Source organism: Talpa occidentalis, unplaced genomic scaffold (assembly GCF_014898055.3).
Source record: "Talpa occidentalis isolate TD23 unplaced genomic scaffold, MPIMG_talOcc4v2.1, whole genome shotgun sequence".
Taxonomy (NCBI): Eukaryota; Metazoa; Chordata; class Mammalia; order Eulipotyphla; family Talpidae; genus Talpa; species Talpa occidentalis.
Window position 1 is genome coordinate 105,846,401 of NW_026555331.1, and position 21,759 is coordinate 105,868,159.

Consider the following 21,759-nt stretch of genomic DNA (forward strand, 5'->3'; position numbering starts at 1 on the left):
GTGGTATCCTCTGCCATCAGCACCCTTATCCTGAAGAGTTGCCCCAGAGACTCAGCTTAAGACGAACAGTAACAACCTGGGAGGATCTAAGGAGACGGTGAGGTGAGCGGGAAAGAAATGCGCAGGATGTCTTTCCCCTGTGCCAACTGCTCTTGGTGTCTTCCCGCACAATGAGAGCTCATGGCTCCTTTGACCCTTTGGGGCTTCCTTTCCACCTTTCCTTTCCATCCTTTCCACTTCCCTTTGGAACCTTAAGCTACAGATCAGACAGAACATCTCAAGCAGATAACAATGTTTGACTTTACAAGCCTCAAAACAGTCACCCTTTCTCATTCATCATTTCAACCTGACAGCCTAGCACAGGGTTTGGCTAACAGCAGATACTGAAAAAACTATGATGGAGCAACCAAATGAATATAATTATCCAAAAATGCATTTTCAGAATAACCAGTTGATTCCATTTATCCCTGACTTCATTGGGATTAATATTAGAAAGCAAACAAAAAAGAGAAAATTGGCTTTCACAAGGAAAGTCTTGGCTCTGCTATATTTCTTTTCTCAAAAAATGATGAGTTGTGGCATGTGCCAAAGAGAATTCATCTTCAGGAATTGTCAGGGGAAAGTGATGTAATTAGAAGGACCAAAAAAAAAACATTCAATTCAAAGAAATCAGACAACAAAAAAGTAAAAGTAAAAAAAATGGCAGGAGTCAAATTACAATGAAAATCACCTCTATTCTGGGTAATCTGAATGGTTCCTAAAAGAGTAACTGAAGTTAGCCATCGTACCTTATAATTATTCATGATTTCGGTTAGCCATGGCTTAACTGATTGTACAGTATCTTTTCGCAAGTACTTCTCAACTTCGGATCCATCATTAAAAGTCCGGTTCCCCACATGGATGGCTTGTCTCACTTGCGGAAGGGACAAAAATTTCCCATAGTAATTTTGGTCCTCAGGTTCCTGGCAGAAGAGGACATCAGAAAGATGTTAGGAAACACGACTAGGCAATGGTAATAGCTTCACATTTCATGTAATAACACACACTGATATTCATGTATATGTAACAAATATGCTTATACATACACTTAGCTCCTATGCCATGATGAACAAGTTAGCTCTGACATTACTATTAACTGGTCCCCACCCTGAAAATTTTACTTTGGGGGTTTAGAGGCAATGTAAATTTTACTAACAACTAATGCTGATGATACAACAATCTCAGATCTCTACACTATTTGTAAGTGCTGGATTTTCCTTTTTTGGAAACTATCTTTTGCAATCAGTGTCTCCAATGAGCATCCCTAATCAAGGCAAAGACAGGGAAAGATTATCAAACTCAATTTCCTTCCTGGAAAGAAGGTAAAGGGACCAGATGGGGCCAGAATGGTGGAGCGGTGGATGAAAAGCTGAGGATTTCTTTTCCATGGTCTGTTGTTTATTTAAAACAAACACAGTAACTAGAAGGGGAAAACACATCAAATGTAAAAACAGATGATTAATTTATGAAGGACATAGATGAAAAGTTGTCCATGAGCCATATATTTAGGAAATCTGCAATTAAGTCTCTATAATATTCCTTACATTAAAAGAAAAAGGAATAAATGATGTTTTAAAAGGCCACAAAAAGATGTAAAGAACGTTTAGAGTTTAAACTCAAAAGCCGTACATCATGAATTTTTACTGTGAATACACCGATTTGTAAAGAAAAAAAGTGATCACAAATTTTGTTTCTCTCTTGCCTCCCACATGTTTTTGTGTTGGTAGGCTCTAAAGCCAAAACCACAGAGTTGCTGAATTCCACTGAAATTAGTTTTTACATCTTATTTACAAAGTAGTTCAGAAATAAGGCATTTGAAAATCAGAATGTCTTGTCATATACACTAGACAAAGATTATACAAATTCAAATCCTCATTTGGCTCCCTTTGTCTTATTTGATTAATTCTACACAAAAGGCATCAACTTTGACCCACTTTTATGAAAGAAACTACTTGAGTACTTTGAGAAATATTCCAGAGAGCTTGAATTGAGGGCCATATTAAATGCACAAAACATCTTAAGTTAAAAGTAAGACAAAGCAAATATTTTCATAAAGGCTTTGGCTGTTTTGATTATCCAAGTTGTCTTAAGTACAGAACAAATAATTCCAGCATTTTCAAGAATCTCACTACAGGCTTGGGCTCTGGGACCTGACACCCAGAATGCAAACCTGACCTCCATCCTGCACAAAAGAACCTCTGTATACCAAGCTCTACTGGGGAAAAATAGTGTAAATCTGAAATGGTTTTGAGTTATCTAGAATATCACACATTCTAATGAACTGATTTTTTTAAAGATTTATTTATTTATGCATACAAGAACTGGGGTACAGGCTAGAGGTGTGTGTGGGGGGTGAGAGGATTCACCAGAGAGAGTGGGGAGCAGAACAGGCAGACTGACTGAAATACACTGCTGAGGGGAGCAGTGGGGAGACAGCTATCCTGCTGTGCCATCTGGATAGCTCCCTGGCCGGGGATTGGACACATGTTGCAGTGGCTGCAGATAGCTTCATAGGTTGTGCCTTAACCCCTTGTGCCACCAGGGAGGCCCCCTAATGAGCAAATTTTAACGTATACAACATTGATGGGGAAAACCCTATAGATCAGTAGACCAACTAATGCAACATATTTGTCTAATATAAAGTCAGTTATATTTCCCAAATCAGAGGAAGTCTGGTTGTAGGAAAAATTTTATGCAAACACTATCATGGTTCTTTAAATGCTGTCTTTACCGTGCACTGTAAAAGGTTGTAGTAATTAGAACATCCTGTGACATTCTGGAAGTAAGAAGGATCACTCGTTAAGTCTCCATCTAGTAGTTTATCCAGGACCTAGGTTGGGAGGGTGGGGAAGAAAAGATGGAAAACATCAGTGTGGGTAAACATATACAGAGGTGAAAGGGAGGATGGGAGGTGGTAGTTGAAGGAAAATGTCTGCATTTAAAATTGTAGAGTCACTATCGACTTTTAAAAAAGTGGGAATTATCAATAGATAAGGTAAGGAGAAGAATAAGATCACTGGAAGAGAAGGCTAAAGAACCAAGGGACCAAGTATTAAAATAATCACCAACGTGGAGACTGCAATCTCCAGAAATGATAGCGAGAGAAATGATGGAGTGTGACAGGAAGGCAAGTGCTAAAACATTCAGAGAATGGGGAGTGAGTGTGTGTGTGTTTGGGGGGTGCAGATTAACTATAACAAGTGTGCATTGTCATGTGAGGTCATGAGACTCACAGTTCGATGCTTTAGGAGGGAGGGTCACGATCTGGAAGCAGCAGTGAGAGCAAGAAGGGCAGTGACACTAACTAAAAGTACAAAGTGGTAAGAGAGACAAGAGCTCCCACTTGAGAGGATCGCAGGGGAAGCAGCACCCTCTGGGAGAAGCAGTTCCAGGGCAGAGCAAGAAGATGAAAGGTCTGCACATCAAGTTTTAGAGCTCTGGTGAAATGATTGTAAGAAATAAGTTTGGAACATTTTAAAACCACATATTAAGTATGAATTTAGTTTTCCTATCAGGTATTTCTTATTACCCCCTTACAGGTGAGGAAGCTGAGGGATATAAAGGTTAAGTCACTTGCCAAGGATGTCTCACTAATTATTTCAGAAGTGAGATTTAAACCCAGGCCAAGACTCTCTAGCTAATAGGTGCACACACACACACACACACACACACACACACACACACAGGCTTCTCAGTAATAGACCACGGTGTCTCCTGGTCTTCAATTTCTTGTGGTCATGCTTTTGGGTTTAATATGAAGTCTCACTATTTTATTAGAATACTTTTAGTTTTCAAACATGAAGGAATCTATCCAGGTCACTACTGCATGCTGTTAGGGAGCAAATATTAACAGGATCGTCAGTATGGAAAGGTGGGTGCAGGGAACTTTAGCGATGCAAACGTTGCTCAGGGCCACTGCACCTGACTGTGCAGAATGCATGATATGGGGTTGCCTGGCTGCAGGGTGAGAGGGAACAGGGGACTTAGCATTCTCGCCAGACTGGAGAAATGACCGCCTTTTATACTCACACAGTAGTGGTATCTGCTCGCCAAACCCCAAACCCACAGAACTGTGTCAGCCCAGAGGAGGTGTCTTTTTTGAATCTGTTTGCCCAAAGGGGGCACTGAATGCTAGCAGTGGTCCCTAATGCATGCAGCATTTTTGGAATTTGTTTTTAGAAATTATCTTCATCATTGGGAATACAAATTCAACCTTTAGGAATGGATTTAATTTCAAAAATAACAAACCAGTTGCTGTCAAACAAATAAGGTATATGGTCAAGTCCTGTGAATTCTAGTTTCTGATCCAAATTTGTTTCTCAAAGCAACTCTGTGACCCAGGACATTGTCACAGTTAGGAAGACAATACAAAGATCAGACTTCCTGCAGAATTGCAAAGATATACTTGATTTTTACAAAATGCCAGAAAATTACTATAGGAGAAAATACTGTGTGCTTTATGATTTTGACTTTTGTATTCTGTGGAACTTCAGCTTTTTTTTTTTTTTTTTTTTGCATTTGTTGAAACACATTTTACCACCACTAGTTGTTAACTTTCTTAAGTAATTTTCTCTATTTCCTTTGAAAAAGCAAGGGCTTTATGTTTTATCACTCAAAATATTGGGCCAATGCTCACAGGTAACACTGTTACCACCTTCAAGGTTTGGGGGCAGCTTTTTTGGTCTGTGTTTTTTTTCTTTCTTCTTTTTTTCAGATGAATCAGGTTTGGGGAGAGACTATTTAGCCTCACAGACCGTCTTTTCCTTATTTCTGAATATACAAAATGTCTGAACATTTCAACAATTTCATTCATCCTTCTAGTGCTTCAGTTGCTCCACCATGTACCTCAGACATCTTTCTGCTTTTTCATCTCTCTGGGCCGATCAAATATTCTTACTCTTGACACTACTAATCCCTGATACAAAAATGCATCAAATCTCTCACTTGTAGACTGTTCTTGTGTGACACAAAATTTGATTTTAATTCTAAATTTTAAAGCTTTCTTCCTCTTACACTCTTTGTCTCTCATAGCAGACAGCATAAAACCTGCCTTGAGAATACTGTCATTGAAGTCAAAGAATGATCCTCTATGTCCCCAATAAGATCCCTCTTCCTATGCATTCACAATTGCACAAGAAATTCTGAATCCACACTCAGCAGTCACATCTGGTGTCCTGACACAGAAAGGGGAGCCTGTTAGCACCCTGCAGGATGGCTGGGAGCTCCCTGTGCTCTCTATTTGCACAACTTGCCACTATCAGAATTCACAGCAAGGGCAGTCACTGCCTTGGGAAATTTCACATAGTGCCCTAACATCCTCCTTGAAGGTGGACATAACTTTGTGGTACCCCCCCTTCCTAAGTTTATGTTTATATGTCTTCTGTTTTTGATCTGAACAGGCTGGCCTGCAGTACCTAGAAGACTATTAATATCAGGCCTTATAGAACAATAATGCCATTAGGCAAACTGTTACAGGATGTGCTTCCAATAACAAAAAGATTAAAGTCCTCAAAATTCAATCCTTGCTGCATTTACTAATGTGTCAAACACAATGGCTCTACAGTAATGGTGGAAAATCCCCCTAAGTAAGATTTTCACAAGATCTTTGTCTGTGTTGGCAAAAACCCAACTTCCTGTATCCTAATAGTCTGTATAGTCTTACATTTTAAATAACAACCAAAAATGGGGTGTGTGTGAAGAATATTATCATATTATTCGATTCTCAAACTCAATTTTAGGAGAGCAAAGTAATAGTATTTACAAAGCCAATGGTTCTCTGTAAAAGTTTCAAATTACCACACTTTATACTCTTTGTTCTTGACACACAGGAACATGTGACATTTGTTACACTCGGTGGTCATTTCCAGCTGAAATGCTGTGTGTGGGTAGCGCACTTTTGAAAGGCTTAGCGCATATGTTGAAGCATATGCATCCACTTTCTAGGTCGCCTTTCTTCTGATTTCCTTATGATAGGGTCTGCCTTTAGGGCCTACACAGCATTTAAGGAAATCAAAACAGTTAATGAAAGACACAGTTCAATAAACACCCCAAGGTGATCTCAGGTTGAAAATATAGCCAAAGTAAATTCAAAGAAACAGGGACAGTTCTTTTCTTCATTACCAGTCTACTCATGTCACCTCCTGCTCTTGGGCAGCAAGACCTTCTCTAATGACAACAATAACAGCCTGAGCATCACAGCTCCTAGGACCCCCTCAGATGGTTCTCATTGTTGTAGGGCAAAGCAGCCCACCCCCCAACTCACTTCAAAGGCAAGAGCCCACTTCTCCTCCTGGATGTATTTTATGCACTCATCACACTGCTTCTGGAAGTACTTTCTTTGCTCCTCATCCAACAAGCCAATTTGGTATAGGAATGCGGCATAACCCCTTATGATCTGAGGAGAAAACAGAAAAATGCAAATGCCACAAGGAGAGAAAGAGAGACATTAGGGAAGCCAGTTTACTTGGTGATTGTAATTTGCAATTTGTTGATCTTGTGCTGAAAGTAGCCAAGCAAGATACTTACACATACACAAACCACATACCACACAACACACAAATAACATAGACAGCCATACCCACACAAACATATACAACACACCAATGCACACACACACAACACAACACACAAAACACACACCTACAAAAGAAACACAAACACATACCACACAACAACACATAAAACATATACACACATATACAAAACCCAACACACACACACACACTTGTGCTCACAAACAGCTTACTGACATCTTAAAACTTTTGGGAACAATTAGAAGACAGTAGTCATTAGAAAGTCAACTGGGCAAAAGTATCTTTTATCAAGCTAGGTCTTGAGGAAAGATCTTAAAGCGAGAGGGGTCTGTCATGTGATCAGAGGGGACTTAATCTCCTAAAGGAACAAAATAGAAATAAAGAGACACCTACAGATTCAGGATCAGAATAAGCATCTCCAAGGGCAATTCCTTTCAGGTTGATCTTCAGCTCCATTCTGGGGTTGAGCATGTGGATATAGTGTGCAATGGCAGGTACGTATTTCCCTGCATAAGACTGGGAAGGGTAAAAGTCAAAATGAACCATCACAAATTGATGTTAATAAGCTTACATGTTTAAGTTAATTAAATAACAAGGGAACAGCAGTATTTCCACATGAAGTATATTACCTATTTCTTCACATTATAAATCCCACAATAGTAAAGCTTCCGTCTCTCACTTCTTTTGCTGTTTCTGATAGTATCAAGTGACAAGAAAGTCAAAACTCAGTGCACAAAAATAAAAGAACACATAGTAAAAAATATTGTAATTTCTTTCCAAAATAAAATAGCATGGACCAGTGAACACAATTTCACCACTAAGAGGATTTTTCTTACCAGAAAGTTCCATTAAAAGCTTTATTCAGGGCCTTCCTGGTGGCGCAAGGGGTTAAGACTCAACCTATGAAGCAATCTGCAGCCACTGCAGCACGAGTTCAATCCCCAGCCAGGGAGCAGCCCACATGGCACAGCAGATATCTCCTGACTCGCCTGCTGCTCCCCCCCTCAGCAGTGTATCTCTGTCAGCCTGCCTTTTCTGTTCCCCACTCTGCCTCTGGTGAATCCTCCTCTCACCCCCCACACCTCTGCCCTGTATCCCAGTTCTTATATGAATAAATAAATCTTTTTAAAAAATAAAAGCTTTATTCAAAAAGAGAAAACTCTCAGTGCCAAAATTAAGATTTCAAAATATATACAATGTGCAAAATTTGAAGTCTCCAAGTTTTTTTTTTTTAATTTATACAAGCACTGGGTACAGTCAGAAGCGTGGGAGGGTGAGAGAATTCACCAGAGCCAGAGCAGGGAGCAGAGCAGGCAGAAGGACCGAAGTACACTGCTGAGGGGAGCAGCAGGCGTGGCAGGAGGGGTCTACGTGCCATTTGGGACCCTCGCTGGGGGCCGGGGATTAAACCGGTGCTGCAGAGGCTGCAGGCAGCTTCTTAGCCCAGTGTTCAACCTCTGCGCCACCAGTGAGGCCCTGAAGTCTCCAAGTATTAAGGACAGGGGAAACAATATTGATTGGCCACTAAAATTGTCTTGAAACTTTATTTTGTTTTCATTTTTTCCTGCATAGGGTTCTTTTTCAATTTCAAAATATTTTGAGGACACCGTTCCCCTCGACGAACATAATAAATTTGCTTTTAGACTATGCTGATAAAAGCTACCATTGGTTCAGTAATGTCTAAAAATAGTTGTTTTTTTCTCATCAAAAGGTTTATTTCTTTGTATCTCCACCTGTATGTCCAATATTAAACCTCAAACACTCAAAATGAAGTTCCATATCTACAGCTTCTTTGTTGGTTGATGCTAACTCTGTTCTTCTAAGTGTTCAGGCCAAAACTGTTGGTGCCATTTTTTTACATCACTCTTTCTCACACTCCCTAAAAGGCCATGAGCCAGCCTCATTAACGCTACCTGTTCTGTGAAAATATGTCTGGAATCCAGTATCTTTTCACACCCCATTTCATCACCTTGTTCCAGGTCACCATCTTCTCGCCCCTGGATCATTGCAGTAACCTCTTAAATGGCCCTCTATCTTTGCCCTTACTCTTGTCTAGTCTATTTTTAAGACAGCGGCCCTTTAAAACATAAATCAGATCATGCCACTCCTTTTAACGATTTCCCATCTATCCCAGAGTAAAAGCAAAATGCTTTTTTGGGAGGCGTAACATATCAGTACACTATGGGGTTCCTTCACTGACATTATCCCCTACTACCCTCTTGTACATTCCTCTCCAGCCCCTCTAGGACACAATCATAATTGGTGCCTATAATTCCATCCACCAGGACCTTTTCAGTAACTGTTCCTAACACTTAAATGCTCTTCCCCAGATATCCATATTCTAGCACCATGATTTCTATAAGTTGAAACGTTTCTTGGTAACCTAGATAAATTTAAACACAAAACTTGCCTTTTCAAGTTAATATCTTTTGATAATGATTATGGAAAATGACTCAAGTGTGATAAATCAAAGTTTACCATTACATAATTATTATTCCTACAATGGATACATTGCCTGACACATAGTAAGTCCACAAAAACATGTTTGATAAACGAATAACTTACGTAACACTACTTTTAAATATTTTTTCTCTACTAGTAGTTAATACAAATACTGAAAAAAATAGTCTGCAGTGCTAGGATCATTCAATTGTCAATAAAACATCTCTTTTGACTCTTTCTGAAATGAAAAGATATGTACATATTTTGATTGCTATGTAGGTAGCGATGACATATGTATAAAACATCCACATTTCTATGACATCTTCCCCTTAGCTATCATCATATGTATCTGGGATATATCCAGGCAGAAAATTAAGTAGGAAACAATCCCTCAATTTCTGAACATTTATTCTAAATTAGGCTATTTCACCTACTTTATTCTGTTCCAGTGTAAGGTTAACATCATTTTCCCTCTTACAATGATGAGAGCAAGAGTCTGGGGCTTTGTAGTCACAGGCCTAGCTGGCATTTTTTCAGGTGTGGTTGCCTCCACACCCCTTGTTTTTCAAATCAAAATACATTTCAGTCAATGATCCTGGAATAGGTTATGGCTCTCTGGTTTTGCCACTGCACCGCCCTCCCCCCCAACCTCCCACCCCACCCCGGCCCCATCCTGCAAGCTGTGGCCAACTATGGGCTTATCTACCACACACTTGCCAAGCTGGCCATGTGGATAACAACAGCAAGACTCCCACCACATTCAAAACCGATTCCTCAATGCCCAGTTCATTTCAGTTAACCAACAAGAATGGTGTTACTATACGTTTTGCTTTCTAATGGCTACCCCCCACTTCCTTGGCCTGTGTCAGTGTGACAAATCCTTCGCTGCCGTTTTCATTCATCATTCCATTGGTGGAGTGACTCAGGCTGTCACACAGTAGAAAATTGTAAGATTATTTTATGGAAAACAGATACTGAAACCTTATAATGAAATCTCAATTATTTCCATTCTCCTTGTTGAGACTTTATTTTTTTTCTTGCACGATTAGAATTGTTTATTCTTCCTGAATTACTTATTTCCCAATTTAACAATTCTCTGACCACCACAGCATTTTAAAAAACATCCAGACAATAAATCAAGTATGTTTTATTTTACCTAGTTTTCCTTTTTCTGAAGATGTAGTATAGAACCGCCTGCCTATTTTCAAGGGGTGGAGAATTTAGGTGTGGTTGCCTGTTGGATTAATAAAGGGACTATCTGACCTCTTAGTACTTATAGATGTGATCCTATAATTTTGGGAACTCTTGTTTCTTTTGTTCTGAGATCAGCCCTTAACAATGAAGAGAACAACAGCAACCACAACTATCAGTCCTGTGGTTTCTCTGATCTCTCACTGGTGTTCACCAATGTGGGCAGCAGCTGGCCAGCAAAGCCCCTGAAGCCTGTGAATTAACACTAACCTTCCTTGGGATCAGACCCTGGCATCATAAAAGCTGGGAGCAGCATCAAAGGTATTATAAAAGGGAAGAAGCAGAGTGCGCCCGAAACTATCTGAACACATATTCTTTTAGAATTCAGCAGTGATTTTCAAATGCGGAACCTAGCCAGACAAACCTATTTATCTAACACAATAATTCTAACGAGGTTATCCATTGGGATTTTAGTCTGTCCTTCTTGTTCAAGCTGCAATTTCCAGCTCTGTTCTTGTTTGGTTCATTCCCCACCCCCACCTTCCACCCCCCAATGCCATATTCTGAGCTCACCTCAGACAATACAGACCAGAGACATTAGAGTGTGTTTGTAGATGCTTGTATTTGCTGGAGCTTAAAGAAGCAATAAAGCTCCAGTTTTCCTCTTACATCAGAAGGAGCTTAGAATTCAGTTCTCAATCTTTTATTTCTCCCATGAGAGAAAAAGGTCTCAACACCACAGTTGAATAGTGGTTTTGAATCATGGTCTGCAATCTTTCTGCGTTCTTAAATGATGTTTGGAACAGCCTAATGGAAATCATGTTAGAAGCATATTGTACTTGTAAAAATAGTCTAGAGAGAATGTAATGCTTGGTTAATTATCCAGATGTGTAAAAGCACAATGAAATTGGACTTAAAGAAACTTGTAATTGTGTATTCCATCTGAATCTCTCCCTTCTCACATGTCTCAACAACATTCATAGCAGATTCACTGTACCCTGCCACCCAGTTACTTTCAAGGGAGAAAAAAAAATGTCATATCTAAAATCAAGCTTCAATCAGTTCCTCAAAAGGGAAAAAAAAAGGGTGTCAGAGAATAATATTATAATGGAAACAATCTCTTCTTACAGAAATTTCACATATGTTAGCAGTTACTATTGTTTAAGCTACTCTCAGTTGTCTACATTTCTTACTGAAGCTTAGTTTAAAGAAATAAATGCAGTTATATTCATTCTCTGCTTTGCTTCTTTCTAGGTAGACATTTTATGTTAAAATATGCAGAATCCTTATGGGTGGTAGTGAAGAATGACCTTTGAACTGGGACATCCTAATCACCTGGCATTACGACACACAGGTAAGTTTGTAACCTAGCCTGGCAAGTGGAAAAGGGGAGCCATCGACTACAGCATTGGTATGTTCAGGATGGTGAAGTTTGCTCTGAGACCTTTTCCCTGCCCTGCTTCCACCCCAGTCCTTGCAATTGGAATGAATGTCTCTTTGAGGAATTAACTTCTGGACTGTGAGAACTCCAGAACTGGTGCCCTTCTGGAGAAAGTTAAACCAATGTTGTCCCCTTTGGTTGTCACCAAGTACACACTATGGTGTCTATATTTATGGGACAATTAAAGGAGTAAGGGGATAGAACCTGAAGAGAATTCTACACACACATTGAAAACCACAAAAACTGGTAAAAAGTCTGCATTTAATGGTGTAACCCAAGACAGCAGCCAAGAGGACAGGATCAAGCCAGAGTAACCTTGACTTCATCTAGCCTGGGGGAGAATCTTACTTCAAGCCACACCATTATTTCTCCGAGGAGAGAAGAGAGGAGGTGTGGCTTGAAAATGTCCAGTTTCAAAAATTAATGAATGAGGAAGCTTGAAGTTCAGTATTGTGGTAATCTCTATAACTTCTTAGACATTTCTAGACCATGCGTCATCTAATTTCAAGACCACACTGCTCCAATTAAAAATATATGGCTTCTGACAAGAATATGACTTTATCTAAACATCTATCTTGCTTGAATTTGAGCTTAAAAAGAAACTTGCAGAATCTACAGGAGCAGCCATAAAAGAAAAACATTTTGATCTATATCCAGTTTTTACTACATAAATTTATGCAAAGGTATGTGCTGCCTTCCAAATGATATGAACTTATTTCATACATATTGAGAGGATGCTTCTTTAAAAAAAAAAAATCCCAGCAGTGACAAGCATAATCGAAAAAGATGCTCATGCCCTCCTAACTTCCACCTCAACTTAGTGCCAATTTTGGAGAAACCCAGTCTAAAGCCAGATGAGTAACCTCTTGTTTAAAGAGACTACAGTTAATTTGCTTGCTCATGATAGATAGAATTCAGAAGGTTGAAGCAACATAAAAGATTTAACTTAGCACTCCCAGGCCTCAACCGAGACATCTCATCTAATCTGGCACCATTTTGTTCTTCATGCTTCATCGTCCAGCATGGAGCTCACATCAGACAGATCTTATAATGACTTCTGATTTTCACATATTCTTTCTCAGGCAACTAAAGATTCAGTAAATTTGTGTTGACTTGACTCAGAAATGCTGTCCAAAAGCCTGCGGCCCAATTTGCAAACATTTCCATATTCCCTTGTTCAGTTCTTCAGGTTGCAGCATAAACCTTGATTTTTTTAATTTTAAGCTCATTAAATAGTCACAAATCCGTTTTCAATTCTTAAAGAAAATATTGGCAAGTTCAGCTGAACATAACTGAAAATAGACATTTGTCATGTGCTCAAGAGTTAAAGCAGATTGAATGTTATCTAATAAAATTCAGCAAGTTCCAAGCTTTGAGAAATAATTGCATTCCAACAGCTTCCAGTCTTTATATCACTTGAAACTTCCATTTACTCCATAAAACTTTATGCTTAAAGCCAAGTATTTATGATTAAAACTAAGTCTTGGCCAGAAAGACAGAAACATCCAAGAAGCTAGAGAATTTTTTTCTATTGTAGAAGGTTGATAACCTAAGAACGCTGCATGAAAATATGGAAGGGGAGATTTGACTCCCTTCTATGGAAAGTGGATCTGCTCTGTGGGAAGAGGCAGGTCTTGGAGACACTGCAGTTTTGAGGTGAGAGCACCCAGGCTCCAGATAGCACCTCCGCCAGCAGGCCTACAATCCTTTCTAAGTTCCCTGACTACAATCTTTGGGTTCTGGGATTGCGTAGGTTCATATCCTGGCTGGGTGATCTCGGTCAGGCATACCTAACCCTTAAAGCCTCAATCATTCCTAAACACCTGTAAAATGGGGGTGATAATAAAACTTCCTAAGTCAGCTTGTCTAATCCCTTAATTAACAAGGGAATGCATGGAACAGGGTTTAACATCATACTTAGCATAGGATCCATTCTCAAAAAATATTTGTCTTAAGACCTACAAAGAAAACAGGTGAAGTAGATACTTCGAGGGCCCCCTCCTGGCTACTAAATGCAATGATCACAAGCCTGGACTAACCAGGATAATGGAGTGAGAGTCCACAGGAAATGATGATCACCCACTGCCAATATGGTTCTTCCATCCTACCCTAGATGTCGCCCCCTAACTTGTAAGCAGTGCTTAAAATGACCTATTACAAATTATCTATGGCTTAGTTTCTGTCTCCTGTACAAACACAAATATTCTGGGACTAGTTTTAATTGATCAGATCCTTTCTAATGGATAGCAACCTGGTAACAAGTCAGAAAGGGGGAGAAAAACAGAATGATTATGCCAAGGATGGAGGAAGCATGGAGAAATAGGAGATGAACACAATCTAACCCAGGAAAGAAAGGCTGCGGGTTGGAGGTAAGGAAATGAGTGGTCCTGGAGAATAGGGGGATATTTGGAGGGTCCCCAAGGCATGGGACCTGGGAGAAACTGGAGAGAAATAGCATCGATATTTTTATTTTAGCTATTTTAGCTACCAATAACCTTGCACAAGTCATGCTATAACAATCAGTGTTTAACAGTCATTAAACACTATTCTTAGTATTGCATGAAAAAAATTAAACTTGACTCCTACTTATTGAGAGACTGACACCCAAATCCAATGGACCATGGTGATTTCAGTAAAGGTCATCAGACTCTATGATCCCACCAGGCTTCACGCACATGGATGAAGATAAAGTATCTTATTAATAAGCTCAGTAATTTTATTTTTTTTTTAATTTTAAAAGATTTATTTATTTATGCGTATAAGAGCTGGGGTACAGGCCAGAGGTGTGGGGGGTGAGAGGATTCACCAGAGACAGAGTGGGGAGCAGAACAGGCAGAGTGACCGAAATACACTGCTGAGGGAGCAGCAGGCAAGTCAGGAGAGGTCTGCTGTGCCATGTAGGTCAGCTCTCTGGCCAGGGATGGAACTTGTGGTGCAGTGGCTGCAGATAGCTTCATAGGTTGCGTCTTAACCCCTTGTGCCACCAGGGAGGCCCAAGCTCAGTAATTTTTAAATAGCTTCAAAGTTTTGCTTTTTTTGGCCCTCAAATTAGCCATAGTAACAAAACATCTTCCAAGGAGAGCTGGACCCTTTGTGCTGATCAAGAAGAAATGCCCAGTTTAACCACAAGCCCTGCCATTCTGGAAGAGCCTCCAGAATTAGACCTGCTTTGCTAAATGTTACCTAGCATGGCTAGGAGCACCTGGAGGTGCTGAATCTTTCCCTGTGGTGGCCATAAAGTCACAGGCTCAGAGAACAATGGGCAACCCCCATGGATTCCATCCCTCCCAGCCTTCCAGGGAGGGCTGTTTTGCTTTCATGTCTAGCTGGGCCCATGTACACTTGAGAAGATTCTAAAGTGTGTCTGTACCTCAGGACCGAGAGCAATCTCACTAACAGTTACTGGCTCAAAAAGGTTAACACTTGTAAAGAAAGTTAATTATGTGAATGCAATGCAGCTTGTTTCTCTTTTTGAAGTATATTTTTTTCATGCCGCCAGGAGGGTGATTTACAGACACATTTGTCTCTCTTTAGTGAAAATTAATTCCAGTTGGTGTTCTGGGCCAAAAGGGAAGAAGGAGGGATGGAGACAACTCAGCTCTTCCTTCAGCAAGAGACTGCAGGCCCGCACTCCATCTCTGACTGTGGCTTGCCATGGTTCCCATGGCAATGGCGAGGGGCCGGAAGCGGAAGGGGTACCGACAGATTTTTGCTACCGTTGGTATAAAAAATAAGCAAAACTATTAATATCAACGACCAGGTTCCACCTTTATCTTTGAGGTGAAGCGAACTACTTTCAAAGATGATTTCAAAATAAAAGACACAGAGCAGGAGAGACATTGTCACCTCCCCTAAGCAAGTGAGCAGAACTTTTCCAACATCTCGGCCCGACGACACACATTTCGCCATATGCTTTGGAGCCATAATGTATTCACCCAGCTTTTCAACATGAATGGTGATAATAGTCATCATGTGTTGAGTCCTCACCACAGTCAGTCACTCTGCTAAATGTTATAAGAGGATTATCTAATTAAATGCTCAAAACAACCCTATGTAGTAGGTACTATTATTGCTTCCAGACATCCCTAGACCATAGTTAGGGAGCTGAACAGCTCTCCAGATCCTTTGAGCATCAGGCAACCCTCATTCATAGCATGCAAATGTGAAGGTTATCAGGTCCAATACATTTGCACTGAAAAGCAGAAAACATTTCTGAATTTACACACTTATTTTTCAAACTGAGAAGTATTCTACAACTTAGTAGTACTATGTGTCTGGCTTCCCTAAGAGTGTGAGGAAGTTAAAGGGTCAGAAGAAAAAGAATTTCCTTTTCTTGGAAAACCCATTACAACTTTCTTTTTGATGGAGAGAGGGGCAGTGAGTGGGTCCTATGTTAAAACTGCAATGTGTTTGGATGTTCTACTGTACATCTAGGTAACATCTAGCAAAGCAGATTTAATTAAAAGTGGAAGTGATCTAATTCTTTAACCCAACCCCTCTGGTTGTAAGATAAAAAGCACAGGCCCAGAGAGGTTAAAAAATGTGTTTGGAATCATCAGTGGAGAAGCAAAGTCATCAGCAAGTCTCAGTCCTCCTGATTATTAATCCAAAACTACTCTACTTCTCCTGGCCTTAAAACATTAGACATTGGACGGGTTGACCATTTTGGTCTATCTGTTATTCCTTCTGCCCATCCCACTTATTAATTCTAGAATGTGAATGGGATCCAAATAGATCCATGAGAGTGAGGAATATGGATGGAATCATTAAGAAAGAGAAGTTGAACAGGTAGGTTATACCTAGAACTCTGGGGTGGGGTAGACAGGCAAAGGCACAGATGATAAGAACTACTGTGAATGAGATCAGGGAAGTGCTAAGTCAGGTAAATAGACCAAAAGATAATGAGAAACAAATTCCTCCTAACAATGTTTGAACACCCAAATCCAGCTATACCTAATGCTAGACAATTGATCTCCTGTTTTACTTGAATAGAGTTTCTGTCACTTGCAGCAAAAGAACTTTGGCTGATACACCCCTAGTTGTCTTTCAAAAATCCCATTTGTCATCTCCCCTCTTTAACATTTTCCAGGGATCTCATATTAGAGATAGCCATTTGTACCCTCCTTGTGCCATTTGTTGTTATAACTACTTTTCTAACTGTATTTTTCCTGATGTATTGTTATTATTAGACTTTAAGGTTTAGGTGAGAGTGAATGTCTAATTAATCATTGGAATTCTAATTACTTGTCCAGTCCCTTACACATAGCAGATACTTGATATATGTGCATTGAACTGAATTGAATTTGATTCTAAATACTTTTTTGGTGAACACTGAACCCATCGATGCTTCAATGGTTTCCCATTACTAAGAATAAAATCCAACTTCTTTGTCATAGACAACAGGGCTCTACAATAGCTGCCTGCCTCTCCCGTCACAGTTCCTTCCACAGCAGCCTACACTTTCCTAAGTGTACCAAACCTGAGTGTACCTCAGTGTCTTTGAGTATTCTGTTTTTTTCTGCCAGAAAAGCTCTTGTGCTAGATACTGCAATGACAATCATCTGCAATATCACTCTGTTATCGTTATCTGAGAGCCTTTCTCAGACAATCTTACCCAAAACAGCACCTCAATCACTCTCAAACCCTTACCTGGTTTTTGTCATTTTCATGACACTTAACCCTCTCTGATAATAACACTAGATAAGTAGTGCATATTTATTGCTTTATTTACCACTATCTCCACCTCTAGAATGTATGACAGCACTGTGTTCATCTCTAGAATTTTTCAATTTTGCTCACAAATACATTCCTATCTAGCTACCCTCTAGCAATTTTTGCATTTTCCATTTATTTGTTGCTATAATTTTTAAATAACCTTAAATTTAAAATGATAAAGAAGAAAATCATTAGAACCAATATACAAAACTAATTTATATATTAATTTGTTACATACTCACTGAAAAAAAGAATGGACTCAAACAACTTTTCGACATAATACTTTGATTTTTAAACCTGTAGTTAAATCTAGTCTAAGAATAAAAATAATTTTACCAAGAATATATCTAAAATAACTGGTTGGTAGTTTACTAACGTAGTGATTCTGAAACTATCATGCAGGTATAGTAGGATAAAGGAAAAGAATAAATAAACCAATGCTGCTGGGCACCCTGTTCTTCCATGGGGGAGAAAGGGTGAACAAAAATGGAATGGGGAAAGGAAAAGGAACCTTGTGAGGTTGGATTAGAATTGTGACTATTTGTGTGAAGTCATTCTGTTTCCGAGCTCTGCCTGCAGACAGTTTAAAGGAAATGATATTCCAGTAGCAAAGAGCACACTTGTGCTCAGGTGTTGGTTTTTAAATGCCACTGCTATTAAAAGGAACCAGCACTCCTTGAAGAAATGACTGATTCCAGAGCTATACCAGGGAAAGTACAAATAATCCTATAACATGTGTTTGTGCCAAAAATCAAGAAAATGCTCAAAGACTAATGGGGACCTGTTAAGACATAGGATTCAGCTCAAAGGAACTCCCATTGTCCAATTTTGGAACAACAAGAGCATCAAAAACAGGATGTAATAAATCTTAACATATCAAAGAGAAATAATAATACATGATTCCACAGTGATTTTTTTTTAAGTAAATAAAAGAGAAGATGAAGAGGGAAGATCTTCTCTACAGAAGTATACCAGATGATATCTACAAAGGTAGATCAGAGAAATCACCATTTTACAACCCGCAGTGTAATAACTGATTGAGACAAGATCGTCAATGACTGAAACTAGTGGCGAGGGGTAAAGATATTCACATGGATTCGGATTATTTATTAACCTCAAAAAGAAAAAGGTGCTTTACAAAGTAAGATCTGGCATACCACACCCTTGACCAATCCATCAAGTTTGGCATTGCCAACCGTGGGACACACAGACATTGTATGCCTCCTGATGTGGTAAACAGAAGCACACAATAGCATCTGTATAGTGTTCCTGCCAAAATGATTTCATTGAATCTAAGCATTGAGGGTAGACTCAGAGAAATTTCTACAGGGTACCTGGACTAGACTCTTCAAAATCATTACCATGAAGAGCAATAAGAAAATCAGGGACTCAGATATGATAGCTATTATGATAGATGAACTTCTACTGAGTTCTGGGTTTTTAAAGTATGTTATGGAGAACATTTTGGGAATAACTGGGGAATTTTGAATATGGACTAAACTCCTCTGTGTGTATGTAGAGGAAGGCAGAAAATGAAGGAATAAACCCCAAGTGTCATAATGTATTTCAGTTCTGATGATGTTGGAAGAACAAAAAAACATGTCTTCAACTCACCTCACCAGTGGCATAAAAGTCATTCTTCTGATATTCAGGAAACAACTGGAAAAACTGAATGAGTGCGCTGCAAAAAGGAGAACAGCAATAAAAACATGGCTCGGAATATCTTCATGCTGTGCTACCAACTCTAACCCTTTGACAATAGGTTTCACATTTGAAATTAGATACCACCATGAGCTCTCATAGGCATTTTTTTAAAGGCTCATGCACATAACACTTCATACGCTGTAGAAGGCTAGAAAATGCTTGTGGGCTTCCTTTGTGATGCTGAGAAAGTTGAGACAAGTGGACATCACTGCTCTGGGCAGGTTTCCAAGTCTTTGGGTTACCAAGTGAAACAGGCTCTCAGCTATTACTTAGCAGTTCCTGAAGGTAGTTCTGCAATGGCCCCGTTAACCTGGGCTTGGGGTGATATAAAAGGAAGCTTGGTTGCTTACTAACCTCCCCCAGTAGGAAACATTTCTAATGGAGCTCTCAGAAAATCAGTGTTTTAATAACCAAAGAACCAAAAAGCTGTAAAATGATTATGTTCTGAAGGAAATGGCCACAGACATGAAAGTAAATGTATAGTGGCCTCCAGGCTCAAAAAATCACCCTAAAGAATGCCAGCAGCCACTTCAGTGAGTTATGCTGAAATAGTTTTAAACAGGCTCAAGAAATTATTTCCTAATAAGCAAGAAAAGAATGATTCTCTACTTGACCAAAATCTTTGAAAAAGGAAACAAAAAGTTGTGGACTTCAGAAGCTCTATAATGTTCTGACCCAGATTACAAAGCCTGACAGGCTAAGCAGGATTTCATTCCAGCTTCCTGCAGAGAGACTAAAAGCCATGAACCATCCAGTGAAGATGAAAGGCAAAGAGGCCCTGAAAAATATGGGGGAGGAGAAAGTTCAAGGGTTACAGAGAGGCAAAGCTGGGTCATTACCATCATCTCAATCATGGCCATCCTTAATTTTCAAAGGCTCCATAAAAATCCACCATTGAACATTATTGTAGAGCTATGGTGTACTTCTATTTATTATTTATAGCAACTACAATCTTTGCAGCAACTAAATATGGAAAGCTGCATTATATAGCTTCCATGTTTGTGCTGGCAGTAAGCTGGCTTTAGAGCAGAGATAAAAATAGGAATTTATTTTTTACTCTTCCCTTTCGAAACTTCAGGCTAAAACTACTTCTCTTTCTTTCTGCTAGTTGGAATGGCAATAGCTTAAGTTAATATAATAAACCTCAATTAAACATTATACTGCAACAAAAAGCTTTTTTTCCCTTGGAGAATTAGTTGGTGAGGTGTTTGAGTTGCCATAGTTAGCAAATAGAAACAGAAGACATTGAATTAAATTTGAATTTCAGATAAATAACTAATAATGCTTTCATATAAGTACTTCCCAATTATTTCATGGGACATACTTAGATTAGAAAATTATTCATTGTTTATCTAAAATTTTAATTTAGTTGAAGACAAACTTTCAATTTGGTTCTAGCCTGAAAATGCCAGAATTTTCTAGCTTATGTTTCTAAGGCAATGTCCTAGATGTGGAATTTATGGCATTTTAAATTCATAGTAACGTCTAGAACAAAACAGTGACTAATGATATCAAACCCCAGTTGTTTTTTCTTAAATGAGAGTGAAAGATATAAAAAGGGTAAATTAATAAGTGAGATTTATATATGCCTATGTCCCCTTAACTGTGCTTTAGTCAAGGACTATTTTTAATGCACAGGGAGGGTTTGCTTAACAAAATGATCTAGAATCATGGTCAGTTGCACAGTTTAAGCACTATCACTAAATTATATATCATACATACTACACACATATATATGTGAGAGAGAGACAGAGATAGTGTGTGTGTGTGTGTGTGCGCACTTGATGCATTTATTTTGGCACAAGAGGCATCTGGTATAGGAAACATCCCTCTTTCAGGTAATTCCATTTGGCAACCTTGCTAGCATTAGCCAAGGTGTTGTCAAATAAGCAGAATTTTAATCCAAGTTACCTGGTATGGAAAGATACAATAAATGACAAGAAGAAATGGAGATTAAGGCAGAGAGACTAAGAGAAAACAACTCCTTAGGTAATTTTTTTTTTAAGCAACATCTCATGCAAGCCAATATGTGGAATAGAAGAGTAGTAGCATTTCCATTTGACTGCTAAGAAAATACCTTCATGGTTGCTACAGAAAGCAAGGGCCAGGAGAGCAGGTGCCTGGAGTTCATTTGCTACTGTGTCACTTGGAACAGTGTCTGGCACATAGTACCCAATCAATAAAAAGAGGCAGAGAAGGAGAGGAACACCAGTTAGTGTCCTTCAGATAAATTCGATAAAATTATTCTTCCTTAGTAATTTTTTGCTCCAAATCACTGTGGCTCAACAGGACATTCTAAATGCGGAGTGGGTGGTGGAGAAGATGGGGGAAGAATATTTAAACATCTCCTTAGTGAAAAAGTTTCATTTTCAAGCACAAAGCAAACCAGCCTAAGTGTGAATGTCAAATGTGCCTTTAGGAGTCTACTCCTTATAGCAGTGCACTATTAATAGTCCAAAGGAAGAGGATTTTCAGGAATAAAGATAGTTTTTCAAAGGAAGCCAAAGAAAGATCTACTCTTTAAACCTATAGTTTCCCATTTACAGGTTTCAAAGAGACCTTCTTATTCTAAACACCCATCTGGAGAGCTGGGGAGAAGAATGTAGACACAAAGGGAAACAAATAATGTAAACTATAAAGGAAACAGCTGAAATCAGTTTTCTGCACTACCCTTGATTAGCTATTTTCCAGCTC

At 39.1% G+C, this 21,759-nt stretch overlaps 1 protein-coding gene across 3 annotated transcripts in view; it reads right to left on the reverse strand.

The window, feature by feature from the left end:
• Positions 1-21,759, reverse strand: part of CPVL (carboxypeptidase vitellogenic like) — a 102,896-nt gene that overhangs the window by 46,558 nt on the left and 34,579 nt on the right. For all 3 annotated transcript variants that reach the window (XM_037509734.2, XM_037509739.2, XM_054692442.1), the window contains exons 7-11: positions 18,976-19,042; positions 6,966-7,088; positions 6,302-6,433; positions 2,771-2,869; positions 789-962 (exon numbers count right to left, since the gene is read on the reverse strand). In XM_037509734.2, the coding sequence (XP_037365631.1) occupies positions 789-962; positions 2,771-2,869; positions 6,302-6,433; positions 6,966-7,088; positions 18,976-19,042 (595 nt within the window). The remainder of the gene's footprint in view (positions 1-788; positions 963-2,770; positions 2,870-6,301; positions 6,434-6,965; positions 7,089-18,975; positions 19,043-21,759) is intronic.